The 20628-nt window shown below is 43.3% G+C and overlaps 1 protein-coding gene across 4 annotated transcripts in view; it reads left to right on the forward strand.

The window, feature by feature from the left end:
• RANBP3 (RAN binding protein 3) overlaps positions 1–20628 on the forward strand; it is a 413886-nt gene that overhangs the window by 304575 nt on the left and 88683 nt on the right. For all 4 annotated transcript variants that reach the window (XM_033955562.1, XM_033955564.1, XM_033955563.1 and 1 more), the window contains one exon: positions 19040–19118. In XM_033955562.1, coding sequence (XP_033811453.1) covers positions 19040–19118 — 79 coding nt within the window. The remainder of the gene's footprint in view (positions 1–19039; positions 19119–20628) is intronic.

Raw genomic sequence — 20628 nt, forward strand, 5'->3', positions numbered from 1 at the left:
AAGAAGTCAAGCAAATTGGTGAGGCAAGATCTCCTTCAGCCGAACTCATGCTGACTCTGTCCCATGTTTGTCTTTGTGTTCAACAATTTTATTTTTTATAATTGTTTCCACTGTTTTGCCCCTCCCCTGCAGGTTAATGCACGTGAAAGCTTGTATAAAAAGAAGAAAATAAATTGCTCATCTGTTAACTTTCACATTACCTCACTGGTAAAATTGCCCCCTTGTCCACATAATCTCACTGTCACTTGTGCAAGATTTTCAAGAATAGTTCCAGATAGGACTCAGGCGAATTAAATCACCCAACTAGGTTTTGTAAAAATCTGATCATTTGTAACTATACTCTCTCATGATCCTTTGCTGTGGGATTAAGTCAGTGTGGAAGAGCAGGAATCAGAAAGTTTATGACCAATTCAAGCTATACAGGACAGTGAGGAACTCCAGAGCGATTTGTGTCGGTTAGAAAACTGGGCGGAGAAATGGCAGATGAAGTTCAATGTGGAGAAATGCAAGGTAATGCATTTAGGCAGTAAAAATAAGGAATACGAGTACAGAATGTCAGGTGCAACTCTGGGAAAAAGTGAACAAGAAAGGGATCTGGGTGTACTGATAGATAGGACCCTGAAGCCGTCGGCACAATGCGCGGCAGCGGCAAATAAGGCAAATAGAATGTTGGGCATGATAAAGAAAGGAATCTCAAGTAGATCGGAGAAAGTTATAATGCCGCTTTATAGGGCAATGGTCAGACCCCACTTGGAATACTGCGTCCAACATTGGTCTCCCTACCTAAAGAAGGATATAAAACTGCTGGAGAGGGTGCAGAGGCGAGCAACTAAACTAGTGAAGGGTATGGAGAAACTGGAATATGAGGATCGACTTAAAACACTGGGATTGTTCTCCCTTGAGAAAAGGAGACTGCGTGGGGATATGATCGAGACCTTCAAAATACTGAAAGGAATCGACAAAATAGAGCAGAGAAGATTATTTACATTGTCCAATTTGACACGGACAAGAGGACATAAAATGAAGCTAAGGGGGGGCAAGTTCAGGACTAATATCAGGAAGTTCTGCTTCACACAGAGAGTGGTTGACATCTGGAATACTCTCCCAGGGGAGATTATTGCAGAATCGACAGTCCTAGGCTTCAAGGGCAAACTAGATGCATATCTCCTTGAGAGAGGCATATAGAGATATGGTTGGCTATAGGGTAAGCCAGGTGTATACCTGGCAGGGCCTCCGCGTGTGCGGATCACCGGACTAGATGGACCGAAGGTCTGATCCGGAGATGGCGCTTCTTATGTTCTTATGTTCTTATGAAGCCTTTGGATAGCATGATAGCTTCCAGGTCTTTGTCCTCTTCTTTTTCCCGTAACCGCTGCTCCTCAAGAAGAGCCACTAGAGCATCTCTCTGTTCAACCACTTCTAGCATTTCATTCAAGATTCTTTTCTCATCAGTCAGTTCCTGTTCAGTCTTAAGATGATCCTCCACTGCCATGCGCTCCCGAAGCTCCTGTTGCAATCGGCTCTGTCTATCTTCCAGTTCCAGCTTTTGAGCAAATATCACCCATCCCTCATACCTCCTAAGTAGATTTATCACAAACTTCATATTTTTATCCCCACTCTTTCTGGCAAGGATCATATTACTTCTATACCTTGTTCAATCATGAGAGTGTCTTTTCTTGAGAGTGCTAAGCCATCCTCTTCCTGACTACTCTCCTAAGCAGAAGTTCTAGCCTCCAGAGATAATCTGAAAGTTTTTATCCCTCTTTTTGACCTGTTACTCCATTGAAAATACAGGTCAGGCCCACTTGTTGCAGTGCCAGATGTGCTTTCTAATGCTTTTAGGCACTCTTCAGCTGAAGCTTGGTGGTTTTCAGCTTTTACAGCTCCAAAAATCTGTATAGCTGGGCCCCTTAGACTTTTGCCTATTCACCCTTTTTTTTTTCATGGCAGGGCACTCCCACTCCTCCACCACCTGGATAGCTTGCTCCATCCAATTTTCATAATCAACTCCTCCAGGCATAGGAAATCTGCCTGAAAAAGTTCTTTACCTCTTATAGACATGGTTTTCTCTCAGTTTTTTGATTATTTTCTAACACGTTCTCTTAGGCTTCTGCGGCTGGCGTCATGATTGTATGGCAAGATTCATAAACCTGCTGCAATCATTTTCTAGCACCTTTCCTATTGCTAGAATGATAGAGGCAGTGTCACTAGAAATAGTTTCTCTGAGACAGAGCATTGGTTAGTAACAGATAGTGTTCTACTTCACTGATTTAAGAATTCAGTGAGTTCTTTCACTAGAGTTTCTTTCTCTGTTCTGAGTGGCCACTAGCTTCCTTCACTGCCCGAATCTTCCTGGGTATGGTCTCAGTGCCTGCTACAATTTCCTCTGGAAGTGTCCTAGGGACTGAGTCATAAGGACATACACACAGGACTAGTAATTTTTTTTCTGTGGAGTCCCTCATCCTACCTAGGATTTTTATACCTTCTACTTTTGTGCTTTTCTCTAGTACAGTCTGAATTTCCTGTCAACTCCCAAAAGAACTTCTTATAACAGAAAGGCTTTTGCATTGCAGAATCTTCTGAATATCAATTTAGTAAAGTTTGCATTGCCATTTTCACAGTAATATCCAAAAGCACACAATCCAGTTTCTATTTCAGACGTTTCTCTTATATTTATTTTCAAATCTCTGCCACTGACATACTGATATAGCAATCAATGTGCTCCAAAGTGATTAAAGTGAAGTGCAGCGCAGCAAAATATACCAAAATTAAGATAAGCTCTTTTGGGATAGAACTAGAGAGTTGCGCGGGAACAGAAATCAAACCAGTCCCCGCCCATCCCCGGTAAAATCAAACCCATCCCTGTCCGTCCCCGCTAGGAGTCAAACCCGTCCCCGCCCATCCCCGGTAAAATCAAACCCATCCCTGTCAGTCCCCGCTAGGAGTCAAACCCATCCCCGCCCGTCCCCACTGGAATCAAATCCGTCCCCTCCCGTCCCTATAAACTTCAGAAGAAGTTATTTAATTATGCTTCTGAATTAAAGGCTCTGGTAGAGGGCCATTTACTAATAAGCAAAGACACTTTATTAATTTGGAAATATTAATTGGGAAGAATACATACTTTGTAAATGGGTTTCTATCAGAGCCTCTAATATAAATATAAAATATAAATACTCAGCTGATAAGGACTCCCAAGCTATGTCTGCTGAGGACTTCCTCTGCAGGTGGCCAGGGCTCCCTTTTGCCAAGCTGGGCAGGCAGCAGTAGTGTCCCTGAGTCACAGATGCTGGCACCTCAATGGCTCATGGATGCTGCCAGCGACTGCTGCGCTTGGTGGAGGGGAGTTCTGGCTGTCTATAGACGAGGTCCTCTGCTAGCGGTACTTGGGGATCATCACTAGCCACAGCAAGAGGTCAACAAGTACTTCAACACTATAGAAATAAAACCAGAAATGCATTTCCTTTTCTTTTGAACACAATATAAAGACATCTGCTATATACATTTTCCAAAGCTAACATATTTTAGTCAATGGCTCGAAACTAATAAACTAGCTTTAAACATTCAGAAAACCAACGCTATGCTCTTTCCATGGAAAGACTGTGAAACACTTTCCTTTCCTATCTCTGTCAAAGGCATTTCCCTGCAGATGGCCAAAAATATTAGGATTTTAGGAGTAATATTTGATAATAAATTATCTTTTCACGATCACATAAGCCAAGTGGTCAAATCTACCTTTTACAGACTCCGCCAGATCTGATCTATATCAAAATTTTTATGTGCACAATCTTTGAACATCTTACTTTATTCCCTTGTAATCTCTAAAATTGATTACTGTAACGCCTTATTTATAGGTTTGCCACTAAAAGAGCTTAGGCGCTTACAAATAATTCAGAATGCCTCCATTAAAATTATTTATAAAGCCAAAAAATTTGATCATGTTTCACCATTACTCAAGAAGGCACACTGGCTTCCGGTAGCACACCGCATTATATATAAACAATGCTTACTTACCTTTAAAGCTTTAGAATTCAAAACTCCTGCCTTTATTTTTAGAGTCTTAATACCTTATACTACTTCTAGATCTCTTAGTTATTAACACAAGGCGTAATACAATCTTTTCCATAACAGCCCCTCAGTCCTGGAATGATCTCCCACTCTATTTAAGACAAGAAAAAACTTAGAAAAATTTAAGACTAAACTTAAAAGTTTTTTATTTACAGATGCTTTTAATGACTAAAATCTTCTGCATTGCAAATCTAATTTTTTTCGTTAATTGTCAGTATCTCCCTTCCTAATGTACTTCCCTTGAATTATTGAACTTAACAATGAATGTAATCATTAAATAACTTTCCTTTTGTTTTATTATTATACGTAGAAATATCTCACCTAAATGTATTTATATCTATTTAAATAAGTTTACTTTTCTTACCCAAATTATTGTATGTTTAAATGATATGTTACTTAAATTTTTGAACAATTTGTACATCGCCTAGAATTTTGAATAGGCGATAAATCAAAATATTTAATAAACTTGGAAACTTAGGAATATTGTTTTTTACCTTTCTTATCTGCAAACTTATTTTTCCATCAAGTTGGTCCCAGTTTCTTTTTTCTGCTTTTCCATCTTCTGTAAATACTTCTGTTGCTGTCCATTGATTCCTCCTACCATGGTCCAGCATTTATCCCTCTCTCATCGCCCGGACCATGTGCAGCATCTTTCACTCCTACCCACCAGCCTCATGCCCAACATTTCTTCTTCTATCACCCCTCTCCAGCATCATGCCACATCTCTCCCTCCATTCCCTTCACTACTATGTCCAACATTCCTCCCTCTTGCATCCCTTTCAATCTGTCCCACTGTTCCCTTTCCACCACAACATTTCTCCCTCTCATTTTTTTCTTCCCTATCATCTGTACCTCCCTGCCTTCCTATGACCAACAATTCTCCACTTTCTTCCATTCCCTGTGTACACCATCTCCCTTTCCCTCTCTAAACTAAACTAAGCCTTAGGTTTATATACCGCATCATCTCCATGGAAGTGGAGCTCGACACGGTTTACAAAGCATAAAGATAAAAAATAGGAAGAGAGAGGGGAAGGATATACAAAGCATGTAAAAAGAGGGATGTAAACAGGGGAAGAGAAGTTATATGCTAGAGAAAGCCAGGTTTTCAGTTGTTTTCAGAATGGTTGGAGGGAGCCCAGATTCCGCAGCGGGACAGTGAGATCGTTCCAAAGGCCCGTGATTTTGGAGAGGAGGGATCTTCCCAGTTTGCCTGCGTGGAGGATGCCGTGTAGAGAGGGGAAGGATAGTTTATGTATGTGGGCTGATCTGGTGGTAGCAGGCGTCAGGGCGAGGAAGGATATAGAGGGATTAGGGGTGGAAGGATGCCGTGAATGATCTTGAAAGCCAGGCAGGAGCATTTGAAATGAATTCTGGGAAGTACTGGGAGCCAGTGAAGGTTGGCAAGTAGTGGGGAGACATGGGCAGATTTGCGTTTAGCAAAAATCAGCTTGGCCGCAGTATTCTGGATGAGCTGGAGTCTGCAAAGACTTTTTTTTGTTAGGCATAAATAGATGGCATTACAATAATTGAGTTTGGATAGGACGATGGATTGTACAAGGACAGTGAAATGTTTTTGGTGGAAATAGGATCTGATTTTCCTCAGCATGTAGAGGCTGAAAAAGCAAGATTTTGCCAAGGAATTCAGGTGATCGTTGAGGGAAATGGAGGAATCGATAGTGATGTCGAGGACCTTGCTTGAGAACTCAAGGTGCAGAGCGGGGCCTGTGGGTAGAGTGAAAAGGGTGGGCAGGTGTGCTAATTTAGGGCCGAGCCAGAGTAATTTTGTTTTAGATTCATTTAGTTTCATCTGTACAGAGAATGACCAGGCGTGAAGTCTCGATATGCATGAAGTGATGTTCTCTTGGAGGTTTGTAAGGTTTTGATCTGTTTCGAGGAGGATAAGGATATCGTCAGCATATGTGTAAATTGTTTCAAGGGGGGATAGTTTGAGGAGCTTGAGAGAGGTCATATACATGTTGAAGAGAATAGGGGATAGGGGAGAGCCCTGTGGGATACCACAGGATGGTGTCAACGAAGCAGATTTGGAACCGTTTGTGTTGACAATGTAGGAACGAGCACGAAGGAAGTTTGAGAACCACTTTAGGACAAAGGAGTCTATTCCCATCTCAGAAAGTTGGTAGATTAGTATGTCATGGTGCACGACGTCGAAAGCCGCAGAGAGATCGAACTGTAGGAGAACGGCAAATTTGTTTCGGGCGTGTAGTTGTTGCACCTTAGAAATTAAGGAAACTAGGAGGGACTCGGTACTGAAATTGGGCCTAAATCCGTATTGGTAGTGTTGGAGAATGGAGAATCTCTCTAGGTAAGAGGAGAGCTGAGTAGCGACTATGGTCTCTAGAAGTTTTGTTAAAAGAGGGATGTTTGCTATGGGGTGGTAGTTCGATGGTAAGGAAGGGTCGAGATCGGCTTTTTTCAGAAGACACACATATGACATGCTATCAATAATAATAAAACCCTAAGTGCGCATATGCACTCCTACTTTCGTGATCCCTGCCTCTGTGATCTGTAGCTCTGTGGAAGAGAAATGTTAAAGCATGTGGCGCGTGCGCACGTTTGGTGCGTGTGCGCATGACGGTTTGCTATGAGTTAACGCATGGCGGTTTCCTGTATCCTGCGGTGGTTGCTCTTTCCACTGTATACAATATAACGTGATAAAAGAAAAAGGTAGGTGGGAGAAGGGGCACGATAAACAGATAGGCAGTGGGCAGGGGACATTGACAGACAGAAATAGAGACACACACACTGAAAGACAGGTAGGTGGGAGTGAAAGGTAGGTGGGAGAAGGGGCATGAGAAACAAACAGGCAGGGGGCTAGGAGATAGACTGACAGACATAAATAAAGACAACACACACAGAAGGACAGGGGGCCAGGGAGAGAGCAGAAATTTTAAAAAAAAAATACAGACAGCGGACAAGGAGAGAGAGAGAAAAAAAAAAAGAGACATACAGTGGCCAAGGAGACAGAGATCAAAAAAAGATAGACAGACATATAGTGGCCAAGGAGAGAGACAGAAATAATGAAATACAGACAGACAATGGCCAAGGAGAGATAGACAGAAAAAAAGACAGACAGCGGCCAAGGAGAGAGACAAGACAAAAAAAAAAAAGACAAATGGTCATACAGCAGCCAAGGAGAGAGACAGCAGACAGATAGCGGCTAAGGAGAAAGACAAAGAAAAAGACAGACAGACATCTAGTGGCCAAGGAGAGAGACAGAAATAAAGAAAGACAGACAAACATACAGCAGCCAAGGAGACAGACAGCAAAAAAAGATAGAAGGCATATAGTGGCCAAGGAGAGAGACAGAAATAAAGAAAGACAGACAGCGGCCAAGGAGAGAGACAGAAATAAAGAAAGACAGACAGCAGCCAAGGAGAGAGACAGCAGACAGATAGCGACCAAGGAGAGAGACAGAAATAAAGAAAGACAGACAGGGGCCAAGGAGAAAGAGAGACGGAAAGAAAGACAGACAGATAAATCTATTCTAGCACCCGTTAATGTAACGGGCTTAAAGACTAGTTCTATAATAAAAGACATTTTAAGATGTAGGGTAACTTTTTATTGGGCAGTAATTGTTTTTCTCAACATAGTTGTTGAATTAAATTCAGTTGTTTTCTTTCAGATTTCCACCGTCGGGTATTCACCCTCATTTAGTTCACTATTAACTCTTATATGGAAAAAACCTATTCTAATCACACAATAGTTCTAAAGTGCTGCGATCATCCCGCCTCAACCTCTTTAATAGAAACGATAGGGAGGGGCAGCAGACTTGACTAGTAATAATAATAATATTTTTATTCTTATATACCGCCAAAGCCATAATAGTTTGAGGCGGTTTACAACAAGAAGTGCTGGACAATCAGGGAATAAAACACAATATAAAATCATCAGTACATACATACAATGTGAAAGTAAAAACAGTAAAACCTTAACTTACAAATCGATTAAATAATTTTGTTTTTACTAATTTTCTAAAACTGAAGTAGGATGAGCAATGCATAATGATATTACCCAACCATTCATTTAATTTACCTGCCTGGAAAGCAAGAGTTCTAGTCAAGAATATTTTATATCGACAGGCCTTTATTGTAGGGTAAGTGAACAAATGAATTCTATGAGTAGGCCTGTTAGAACAGTTCAGTTTAAAATGAGAGACCAGATACGTAGGCTTCATTTAAGGCAAGGCAGATATTGGGTTGTATCAATAGAAGTTTCGTCAGTCGAAAGCCTGAAGTCATAATGCCGTTGTACAGGGCCATGGTGAGACCTCATCTGGAGTACTGTGTGCAATTCTGGAGGCCACATTACAGTAAAGATGTGCGCAGAATTGAATCGGTTCAACGGACAGCCACCAGGATGATCTCGGGGCTCAAGGGTCTCTCGTACAAAGAGAGACTGAACAAATTGCGGCTCTACACTCTTGAGGAACGTAGGGAGAGGGGAGACATGATCGAAACATTTAAGTACCTCACGGGACGTGTCGAAGTGGAAGATGATATTTTCTTTCTCAAGGGATCCTCGGCCACAAGAGGGCACCCGCTCAAACTCAGGGGCGGAAAATTTCATGGCGACACCAGAAAGTATTTCTTCACAGAGAGAGTGGTTGATCATTGGAACAAGCTTCCAGTGCAGGTGATCGAGGCAGACAGCGTGCCAGACTTTAAGAATAAATGGGATACCCATGTGGGATCCCTACGAGGGTCAAGATAAGGAAATTGGGTCATTAGGGCATAGACAGGGGGTGGGTAAGCAGAGTGGGCAGACTTGATGGGCTGTAGCCCTTTTCTGCCGTCATCTTCTATGTTTCTAACCCAAATATTGATTTAAAACAAAGACAAGATAATTTGAACAGAACTCTTACTTCAGGGGCAACCAGTGTAATTTTTGATAACAGGGACTTATGTTCCCATTTTTTCCAAACCAAAGATTAATCTAACAAAGTCGTTGAAGGGTTTTCTTAAAAGTTCCCAAGTAAATGATATTAAAGTAGTCAAGCATACTTAGAATGGAAGATTGAACCAATAAACAGAATGATACAGCATCAAAATATTTTCTGATAGATCTTAGTTTCCGAGAAGCATTTTCTAATCAATGCATCCATATGTTCATCTAAAGTCATGGATCGATCCAATGTCACTCCCAAAATTTTTATGGAATAGTCAGTTGGAAAGACCTGATCATTCAGAGAAATTGATAAATCTTTAATTGTGTCATTCGGGCTTGCCAGAAAGAATTTGGTTTTGTCAGAATTGAGTTTCAATTTAAATACAGTCATCCACAATAGAGAATGGCACGGTGGCTGTTACCCGTGGCTAGCCACGGGTAACTCGCCAAAACGGTGAGGAAAAACCTGTGTTCACCGTGGCTACGGGGACAAGGCCATTCACCGCCCCGTGGAGCGGTGAATGGCCTTGTCCCCGCAGTTAAGGGAGGGAATGCGCGCGGTCACCAATCGCGCTCCCTTCCTTCTTACTGCCGCCGCTGAGTTTAAACAGCTCTCTACTCCCTCCCTGCCCCTTACCTTCGTGGCCGCGATGTCTAAACTGCCTTCTTAGAGCAGCCAGAGTGTTGAAGCTGCTTGTGGCTGCCGTATAGGTCATCTCTGACGCAACCGGAAGTTGCATCAGAGATGACCTTTCCGACAGTCATATGCAACTTCCAATGCTCCGGCTGCTGTAAGAAGGCAGTTTAGACATCACTGGCCACGAAGGTAAAGAGCAGGGAGGTTTGTCGGCACAGTTGTCAGACCGGGCATGTTGTCCGGGGGGGGGGGGGGGGCAGGTGCATGGCAGAAGCGGCTAAGAAGTATTCTTGCTGCAGGGGCGGGGTGAAAGCACCACGAAGGTAAGGGGCAAGGAGGGATAAAGGAAGGAAAGGTGGGGTGGAGAGGAACAGGCGCTGAAGGGAAATAGGTAAAACAGAGTGGAGAGAAGGACACAGAAAGCACATGGGGAAGACAGAGTGGGGAGAAGGACGCTGAAAGCACATGGGGAAGACAGAGTGGGAAGAAGGATGTTGAAAGTACATGCGGCAGACAGTGGGGAGAAGGACGCTGAAAGGACATGGGGAAGACAGAGTAGGGAGAAGATGCAGAAGAGAAATGGAGAACAGAGAGTGGGGAGAAGATGCTGAAGGGAAATGGGGAAGAGAGAGTGGGGAGAAGACGCTGAAGGGAAATGGGGAAGAGAGATTGGGAGAAGACGCTGAATGGAAATGGGGAAGAGACAGTGGGGAGAAGATGCTGGCAGGGAAGAAGACAGAAATGCCAGACTATGGGGGGAGCGGAAGGAAGAAGATGGGTGCCAGACCAATTTGGAGAGGGGGTGGGGGAGAAAGGGAGAGGGACAGTAACAGAGCAAATGGAAGACGCAGAAAGAAGAGAGACAGTGGATGGAAGGAATTGAATGAGAAGATGAGGAAAGCAGAAACCAGACAACAAAGGTAGAAAAAAAATCTATTTCTTTTTCTTTTTGCTTCAGGATAAAGTAGTACACTGCTACCTCGGTTTATGAGTGCACCAGTTTGCGAGTGTTTTGCAAGACGAGCAAAACATTTGCAAAATCGGCACCTCGGAAACCGAGTGTGGCTTGATTTATGAGCGCTCCCCCCTGCGATCTGCCCCCCCCCCGATGCGATTGTGCAACCCCCCCCCCCGCCGTGATTGGGCATCCTCCGCCACTTCTTACCGTCATCTGGGCACCGGCACCGGCATGTCCTGTGCTTGGTGCCGGTGCCCGAAGATCGGCCTCCTCTTCTGCTGGGCCTTGAGCATCTGCACATGCTCAAGGCCTGCGAGTTCACATTCAGAACGTGAACTCGCAGGCCTTGAGCAAGCACAGTTGCTCAAGGCCCAGCAGAAGAGGAGGACGATCTTCGGGCACCAGCACCAAGCACAGGACATGCCGGTGCCCAGATGACGGTAAGAAGCGGCAGGGGGGTGCCAATCGTGGCGGGGGGGGTACCAGATCGCCGCCGGGGGGGGAGTCGGATCGCAGGGGGGAGGGTGCCGGATCGCAGGGGGTGCCTTCGGGGGAAGCAATGCCGGTTCTCGTGGGGGGGGGGGAACCTATCAAAGCGAGTTTCCATTATTTCCTATGGGGAAACTCGCTTTGATAAATGAGCATTTTGGATTACGAGCATGCTCCTAGAATGGATTATGCTTGTAATCCAAGGTACCACTGTATATTAGTTGTGTTGATAAAAATTTATAATCAAAGCCCTGCCAGCTGAACATCTCTTTTCTCCAGTTCAGCAGCCAGAACTTTAATTTATAAGGAAGGAATAAGCTAAATATTGCAGTACTGAGGCTTGTATGGATGCTGCGGGGACAGGAAAATCAAATCGAAAAACCAATTCAATAGGCTGAATCGAATCAAATAGAATCAAAATTTTTTTTCCTGACTCGGGCAGCACTAGTACTCAGGCTTTCAACAGTAATCTATATGAGCTGTAATATGTTATCTAGTGATTCATTAGCTACGCAGAATTCAAAAATCATCTGCAGAGAAGAGGTGAGCCTGCAAGAAGGGGAGACTCCTGCCCAATGCTCAGGTAGACATTGAATAGAGAAGTTGAAGCGGAGAGTCCTGCAGGATTCCACAGAAGGACTTCCAGTTTTGGGATTTGTTACCGCCCTTCCATACTTCATGTTTCTCAAGATCTGTGAAACACTGGAACAAGTTGGTAAGAGCAGTTAATGTGGCTGTTTTTAGAAAGGTTTGGACAATTTCCTAGGGGAATAGTCCATAGTCTGTTATTGAGACACATGGGGGAAGCCACTGCTTGCCCTGGATCAGTAGCTTGGAATGTTGCTACTCCTTGGGTTTTGGCCAGGTACTAGTGACCTGGATTGGTCAAAGTGAATACGGGCTACTGGGCTAGATGGACCATTGGTCTGACCCAGTAAGTCTATTCTTATGTTCTTATGGGTAAGGTAGGTCAGGAAGAAGTAGATAGCAGAGAAGTAAGAATGGGGGAGTAGTGTGTGTGAGGGGGGGGAGAACTAAGCATTTTACCCCCAAAAGTCAAAATGCATTGGGAGAAAGAAGTGAGAGAAAAACAGAATATGAGGAGGAAGATGACATTAAGTCAGGGAAAGACTGAAAAAGGAGATGATCTGAGTGAATAGAAAGTATTTGTTGTGCAAAGGTTAGGTAGGGTAGGGGGAATATTGAAGACTGGCTGGGAGGGGGGAAATATGGGTTATATATGGACCAGGGTGGACTGAAGACATAGTGTGAGATGGGCTGGGAGTAAGATGGCAAACTGTGAAAATGTGTTGGGGTTAAGGAGGGAGAGAGACTGTTGGGACTTGCAGTGCTGTCCTAGCATTTCTTATAGCCACAAGTCCTCCTTGTGTGACACCACCTGCTGTGCTTTTCATTTAAGGACAGCCTGACCAATTGTGTTCATGACTCACTGTGCATTAATTTCTTTTATATGGACATAGTAATTTGTGACGAGTTGAGTACCCCCAATCATTTTGAAAGTTGGCTCCTATGTTCTCTGTCTTTTGCTCAGTTTCTCCAGTTGTTTTCACTGTAGGTTTATTCATTCACCTTTTAATCTATCTTTTTGTTGTTGTTCTATGTCCTTTAGTCATGGCCCTTTTATATTTCTCAGTCTCATATGTATCATAACATGTTTTGTTTGTTTGTTAATTGGTTCCTTAATTTACTTGTACATATTATTTCTGTATAGACCCTTGAGGCAGGCATTTACTCGCTGAAACATGGCCTGTGTTGGGTTCCACAATAAAGCTGATTTGATTGTCCCTCATCTGGATGGTCCATGATGCTTTTTGCTAAATAATAAAAGTTAGTGCACATTGAGTGTTAGTAATTGACCATCTGAAAATTAAATCCTCCACCCCCAAATTCATCTGAAAGTATGTTTGTTGTTCCACAGGGTAGGTTTTAAAGTGGATTCCAGGAAAAATGCTTTTAGATTGACATTTCAAACATGCATTTTTTTCCAGTGAACATTTGCTGCACTGAAAGGACATGCAGGTCCTTGATACCCACAAACATTCAAAAGGCAATGATCTGCAAACAAGCAAAGCAGCACAATATGAAGCAGAACAACCAGTGTGGAAGTATGCAGTTTATTTAAATCAACCACCTGATGTGGTCATGTTTGGCCCTAAGGATGCATCAGGAGTTAGAGCTGTGGTGCAAACAAACAATTACAAACATATAAGTCATATAAAAAAATACAGTACAATCCCAGTTAACCAGTATTCTGGCAAAGAAAAAAGTCACCTTCAAAATAAAAATTGCCCTCCCTCCAGTCCCCGTAGCGGCAGCTGGTCCTGACCCAACAATTCCCTCTCCATCCAGCCCCCAACACAGCAGCAGCTGGTCCTGACCCGACAAACCCCTCCCTATCTCCAGCCCCTGAAGCAGCAGCCGGTGGCAGAGGAAAGGCCCTGCAGGGGCTGGCTGCAAGTAGCCTGATTACAGTGTTGCCTCTGCTGACTGCCTGCTGCTTCGGGAGAGTCGCAGGTAAGAAATACTGGCTCTACCCATGCAAAAAGAGGGCAGATCTGGGGGTTGGAGGTGGATCAAAAGTGTGTGTGTGGGGGAAGGAAGAGATATGGATGCTGGACCTGCAGGATGTAAGGAAGAGGAGATGGATGCTTTACCCATAAGTGTATGGGGGGGTAAGAAAGTGACCCAGACCAGAAAGGAGGGTGGGAAGGGAGGAACAGATGCTGGACCTACAAGTGGGGTTGGGGGGTGATAGAGAGTGAATGGAACCAGAAAGGTGAGGTGGGAAGGGAGACAACTTTTTTTAATAGTAACTCTCAAGCAACCAGAAATTACATTTATCCATCATCTACCAATCCCCATGGGTGCCGAATAACAGTCTACTCTAATCATATAAAAGAAATCCAGCCTAATGACAAGCAGTTAAAATAAATTATTCTTAGACAAGCAGGCAGCATATTATCACATGTGGGTGATGTCATCCATGGAGCCTGGTATGGAAAGTGGAAAAGTGTACTGTCACTTTAAGCTTTTGAAGCTTTGAGAATGTCCGCACTGCACATGCGCGACTGCCTTCCTGCTTGATGTCGGTGACCTTCCGAAAGGAGATTGGAGACATCTTTAGGCTGCATGGACACACAGGCCCAAAGGTGTACCAATTCCAGTTCTGCACTGAAGCATTGACAGAGATCAATGCCAGATGACGACGCTCCTAAAAACAGGTGAACATCACACGGTACCTGTTCTCCTTTGCCTCGATGCAAGCACATTACCGATCTTCCTTCATCTTGGCATAAGTCCAAAGATTATCCTTCACCTCAGCGTAAGTCCAGATCTTCTCACTCCTGATGTTGTTCCACTTCATCATCTTCATCAGACCGATACTGACGACGTCGAAGGAGTCCTTCTCAATTATTTTCAAGTCATCGTGCTTCTCATTTAAAAAAGAAGCTCTCTTCACCAGCTTATAAAGAAAGGGATTTGGGGGTACTGATAGACAGAACCCTAAAGCCATCGGCTCAATGCGCGGCGGCGGCGGCGAAGAAAGCAAACAGGATGTTGGACATGATTAAGAAGGGGATCACGAGTAGATCGGAAGAAGTCATAATGCCTCTTTACAGAGCAATGGTCAGACCACACTTAGAATACTGTGTCCAACACTGGTCTCCATACCTTAAGAAGGCTATAACTTTGCTGGAGAGGGTGCAGAGGCGAGCCACGAAACTAGTCAAAGGTTTGGAAAATTTGAGCTACAAAGAACGCCTCAGAAAATTGGGACTGTTCACCCTCGAAAAGAGAAGACTGCGAGGGGATTTGATAGAGACATTTAAAATATTAAAAGGATTTGACAAAATAGACCAGAAGTGGCATTACTAACGTTTTCAGATGTGACACGGACAAGAGGTCATAGCCTGAAACTGAGTGGCAGCAGGTTCAGAACAAATGTCAGGAAGTTCTGTTTCATACAGCGAGTGGTGGGCGCTTGGAATGCTCTCCCGGAGGAGGTTGTGGCGGAGACTACTGTTCTGGGTTTCAAGCGCAAGTTGGATGCACACCTTCTTGCAAATCATATTGAGGGATACGGGAAATCCGGGTCTCCAAAATGGAGTACCTAAATGGGCCTCCACGTGTGCGGATCGCCGGACTAGATGGACCTAGGTCTGATCCGGTGAAGGCGTTTCTTATGTTCTCAAGATGTAGTAGAGGTTGATACAGCTCTTTCTTCACATACTACTGACACTGACCTAGAATCTACAGTATCTGCACCTGAGTTATAAGGTATAGCATCAGACCCATCTCCTTCACCACCAAGGTGCAGATTGCCGCCAGAAGGACTTTCTTTTACAAAATATATCAAGTAACTTGGAACAGATTTGCCTGTCAAACTGGAATCTGACATAGTGCCCAGAGCAGAATTGCTAGAGGCTCTGAACTTTGATGAACCTCCTAAAGAGCTTTTGAAGTTGCCTTTACATAAACTCCTTAAGGAAGCTCTTTTCAAGAACTTGGAGGTTCCTTTTTCCATTCCAACAGCTCATAGAAACATTGACTCACTTTACAATATTTAAACTTATCCTGGATTTGATAAGCCACAGTTTTCTCATCAATCTTTGCTGGTTGAATCCATTCTTAAAAAGTCATCTAATTCCATGATCTGTGCTAGGGCGCCATCAGGTCATGAGAGCCATATAATGGATAAATTTGGACACCGTCTTTTCCAGAACTCAATGTTGGCCAATTGATTTCTCAATTACAACTTCTATATGACCTTTTATCTCAAACAACTCATCAAGAAGTTGGCTGATTTTGAGCAGTATATTACATCTGACAAACTTTCAGAATTCTAGGAATAAACTCACAATCTGCTTCAAACAAGGCAGAAGATGGCAAGATTGGCTTTCAATGCCTTTTATGTCACAATTCGAGCTTCAGATATGTCCATTGTGATGAAATGGCCCCAGGTCTATGATATGGATGTTAATCTTCAGGATTGTTTGGCAACCATCTTGGTGAAGTGCTTTTCAGGGATAAAGTAGAGGATGCCACACAGAGATTTACCCGGCCTGAACAGAGCTAGTCAGCATTATCGGGATCTAAGACTAAAGCTCAGGCTGCCAAGTCTACTCTCAAGCCTACTTCCTATGCCTACAAGAGGCGCTATCCAGCCACTTCCTCCTCTACCAAGCCTCCACCACAGAAGAGGCAGAAAGTCCCTTAGAAGCCAGCCCAGCCTTTTTGGTGTGCTCTAAATAGGATAACCAATGTACCCCCATCTCAGCCACCTCCTCAACCCATTAGAGGAAGACTTTTGTCTTATCGCTGGTCTCTCATCACCACAGACACTTAGGTCCGCAAAATAATTCAAGAGGGTTACTTTCTCCATTTCACCTCTCTTCCACCAAACAATCCTCCAAGAGAGTTCTCTTTCACATCTCAGAAGATGTCCCTTCTTCATGAAATCGAAGCTCTGCTTCAACTGAATGCCATAGTCATAGTTCCCCCTTCCCAGAAAAATCAAGGGTTCTACTCCGGGTATTTCCTAATTCCAAAGAAGATGGGAGGTCTTCGTAACATACTCGACTAATAAGAGAAGTTTTGCATACTATCCCTGAAAACTCTATACCCACTTCTCCAAGCTCAACACCATTCTCCTAAGAGCTTTCCTACACAAACAGCTTGCTTCATCTTTGCAGTCATGTGTCTATTCTGCAAACCATTTCAGCAAGACAAATGATGCATCTCATGGGTAACATGGCATCCGTAGTTTAGGTAACTCCCTTCGCTCATCTTCAGATCGGATCAGTGTACTCTGGCATCTCAGTGGCCTTAGGCTAGGTATTCCTTATCCCAATGGATCAAAGTCACCTCGCCTCTTTGTCAGTCTCTTCAATAGAGGATGGACTTAAGCAACCTCTCCAGAGGCCTGATCTTTCACATACCTCCACATCAGAAAGTGTCTATGTATGCTTGGAGAGAGCTAACCTGGATGGCCTTAAAACTCATGGAATGTGGTGTGCTTGTTAGAAGACACTCCATTTTTACCTGTTACAGCTTCGGTCGATCCTCAATGCTCTCAAAACATTTCAGGATCGGCACTCTCCATCAAGACATCGATACTCTCCATCGAGGCATCGATCCTCTTCATTGAGGCAACGATCCTCTTCATTGAAGCATAGACACTTTATATCGAGGCAGGACACAAGGTCAGTGGTCTGCTAAAGAAAAGACATTCTATCTACATCAATCTGATAGAGCTGTGGGCAATTCAAAATGGTCTAAAAACCTACCAAGAGAGTCTTTCCAACCAAGCCCTCCTTGTTTGAACAGACAATCAGGTAGCCATGTACTACTTTTCCAGTCCAAGTATTGTCCATTTACCCCCACTCTGTTTCCTACTCGCCAGCCAGTTTTTAATCCACGTGAGTATTTCACCCTCAATTCCATGGCTCACAATTTTTTGAAGTAGTCGTTCATGCGTAACCTTGTCGAACAAATGTCATGCATTCAAAATCATATGTAGTAAAGATCATGCATAAAAACTACATCAAAAGTTTATATAGACAATGCATAACTCTTGACAAGCAGCAGTGCATTAATGACTAATAAAGTAGATGTTTCTTGCAAGTGCAAAAAGCAAGCAGTCATACATAAGTGCAGACATGGTTGAATAAGCCAAATACTGTATTCCATTAATGACATCAAAAAGGACATGCCTAAAAGGGAACTTAAATATACTTTCCCCTAAAGCTGAAATAAAAATAAAATTAATATACACTTCAGGATAAAAACTCAAGGCATCCTTTCAATATGTGCATTGCTGTAAAATACTCACAACCAGGCATTTTATCCTGAAGTGTTATGTTAAATATTTTGGGGTTTTTTTTTGTTGTTTTTTTAAGGTATGTGTCCTTTTTTATATCATTAATGGAATATTTGGCCTATTCCACCATGTTTGCACCTATGGGTATGAGTACTTGCCTAGAGAATGACACGGAGACAAATTTGTCCCTGTCCCTGCAGGTTCTTTTTACATTGCCACCCCATCCTCACAAGCTCCGTTCTCATCTGCACAAGCCTTGAATACTTTAAAATCATAAGTGTTCAAGGCATGTGCAGATGAAGACAGAGCTCGTGGGAGTAGAGACAAATTTGTCCCTGTGCCATTCTCTAGCTGCTTGCCAAGAAGTATGCACTGTATGTATACACTTTTGATGTAGTTTTATGCATATTCTTTTAAAATATATGATTTTGAATGCATGGCATTTATTGTTAGATTTTAAATTATGCTTTCTTTTTGTTTTCAATATGATTTATATTTTGGTATTTGATTTTAACTGCATGTTATTAGTCTGGTTTTCTTATTTATAATTTATTATTATTTGTAATAGGATTTGCATTTTTGCAATTATTTTTATCACAGCTGTAAGCCTGACGTAGCCTTAAGCGAAAAGTAGCCACATCAGGTGCTTGTTTCACACTGGTTGGTCTGCTTCATATTGTGCTGCTGTGGTGCTTGATATCTTTGTAGATTCAAAGGATAAGTATACATTCACTTTACAGGTGGAATAAATGGGTAAAAAGTACATACACTCTTTCCCACCCCCCTTTTTTACGAAGCCTCAATAGGCTTTCTTATCGCCAGATGCAGCGGTAGTAGCTCTGACACTAATAGAATTTCTATGAGTGTTGGAGCTAATACTTTTGTGACCAGGGATAAAAAGGCTTAACACAGCTTCATAAAAGGTGGGGTTTGTCTCAAAATGAGCCATTTGGCAACTGCCTTAAGATTTAGCTTTATGGAGTGTCTTTTTATTTATTTTTTTTTTTTGGGGGGGGGGGGGGAGTTGGATAAATTTTGAAGAAAAATTTGACCATGACTCAGGCTTAAATGTAAATATGTTCTCTTCTGAAAACAGTATGTTTGGTAAGCGTGCCATTGTATTAATTTGAACATTTTTCTCCAGTTTAGAGAATACCACAAACAGCACAGAGGTATCAAGCAGCAAATTTGTGTTTGGACAGAATATGAGCGAGCGGGTCTTGGTGAGTTTGAGCTGTTTTAGCTATGTTATAAAACGATTCTGATGAGAAGAAAATCTGTGCAATAAAAATAAAGGTCTATGGAACAAAAAAGGCAGAAAAAGGTTGTGTTGTCTGAAAAGACCCAAGTTTTGGTTTTGCCTCAGTGATCCAAGTGGACTATGGCATGGATGCGTTTGGTCTCCAAGTGGCAAGGCTGAGTGACCCTGTTGAGTCATGGAAGTACTGAAGTATAACACAGAAATACAACTAGAGAGAGACAGTGTTTAATGTAAATTTGTGATGGGGTATTATAAGACCAAATGTAGAATTTGTGTATTAAAAAACCATTGTAAAAACATGTACTCTTCTGTACATCTAATTGTTGTATTCAATAGTGGCCTCAGATGAGAGAAGGCGGGAGAGATGTGAGGAATGGAGTAAGGAATGGAGGGAGGGAATGATGTCAGATGTATGAGAGACAGGGATAGATGGATTTGGGGACGGCAGAGGGGGGCAGAAGAGGGACAATAAGAATGGATTTGGAGAAGGACAGAGGGAGAGATGGGCATGAGGGAAGGCAGGGGGGAAGGGAGAAATGGAAGTGGAGGGGGCAAAATGAGGAGAGGGAGAGAGATTTGGTGGAGAGGACAAGATGGGGACAGGAGAGATGGACAACTTGGGGAAAGCACAGACGGAATAGAAGACATGGCTAGGGAAAGGTGGTGGGGATATGGACTGGGGGCTGGGAGAGGTGAGAGATGTCATGGGATCATACCAGGACCTCTGGCCATACTGTGCTGCTGCTGTCTGTGGCTTTGTGAAAAAAGAAGTGCAGCTGTAAAGGAGGAGGAGACCTACTTGGATGTTTTAGAGCCAGCCAGAACACAGGAACACACTCTTGGGAGGGGGCATGAACTTGAGACATAAAAAGGGAGGGAGGAATAGAGGCACTTTGGCTCGAGGGGGGGAGAGGGGCATGATGGGACACAGGAGGGAGGGGCACATTGAGACAAGGAAGGAAGGAAGGTAGCGTTAACTTGGGACAAATGAGGGAGGGGCATGAATTTAGGAGACAGAATGGAGAGGGACGTTTTAGGGCACAGAAGCGAGAGGGGGCACAAACTTGGGACAAAGGCTGGAAAGAAGGGAGGGAACACTAACTTGGGACTCGGAAGGGAGGGAGGGGGCATGAACTTGGGACATAGGATGGGGGAAAGAGATGCTGAGGTGGTGGAGGAAATAGAAAGGGAGAATTGTTAAGCATGGGTGTGAGTGAGAGGGAAAGAGATGGTGTACATTGGGAAAGGACCAAAGAGGAGTGAGGTAGAGATAAGAGGGAGAAATGTTGGATGTGGTAGTATAGAGGAAACAGTGGAACAGATGAAAATGGATGTAAGAGGGAGGAATGTTGGACATGGTGGAGGAGGGAATGGAGGAAGAGATGTGGCATGGAGCTGGAGAAGGGTGATAGAAGCAGAAATGTTGGACATGGGGCTGGTGGGCAGGGGCAAAAGATGCTACACACAGTCCA

Source organism: Geotrypetes seraphini, chromosome 8, assembly GCF_902459505.1.
Source record: "Geotrypetes seraphini chromosome 8, aGeoSer1.1, whole genome shotgun sequence".
Classification (NCBI taxonomy): Eukaryota; Metazoa; Chordata; class Amphibia; order Gymnophiona; family Dermophiidae; genus Geotrypetes; species Geotrypetes seraphini.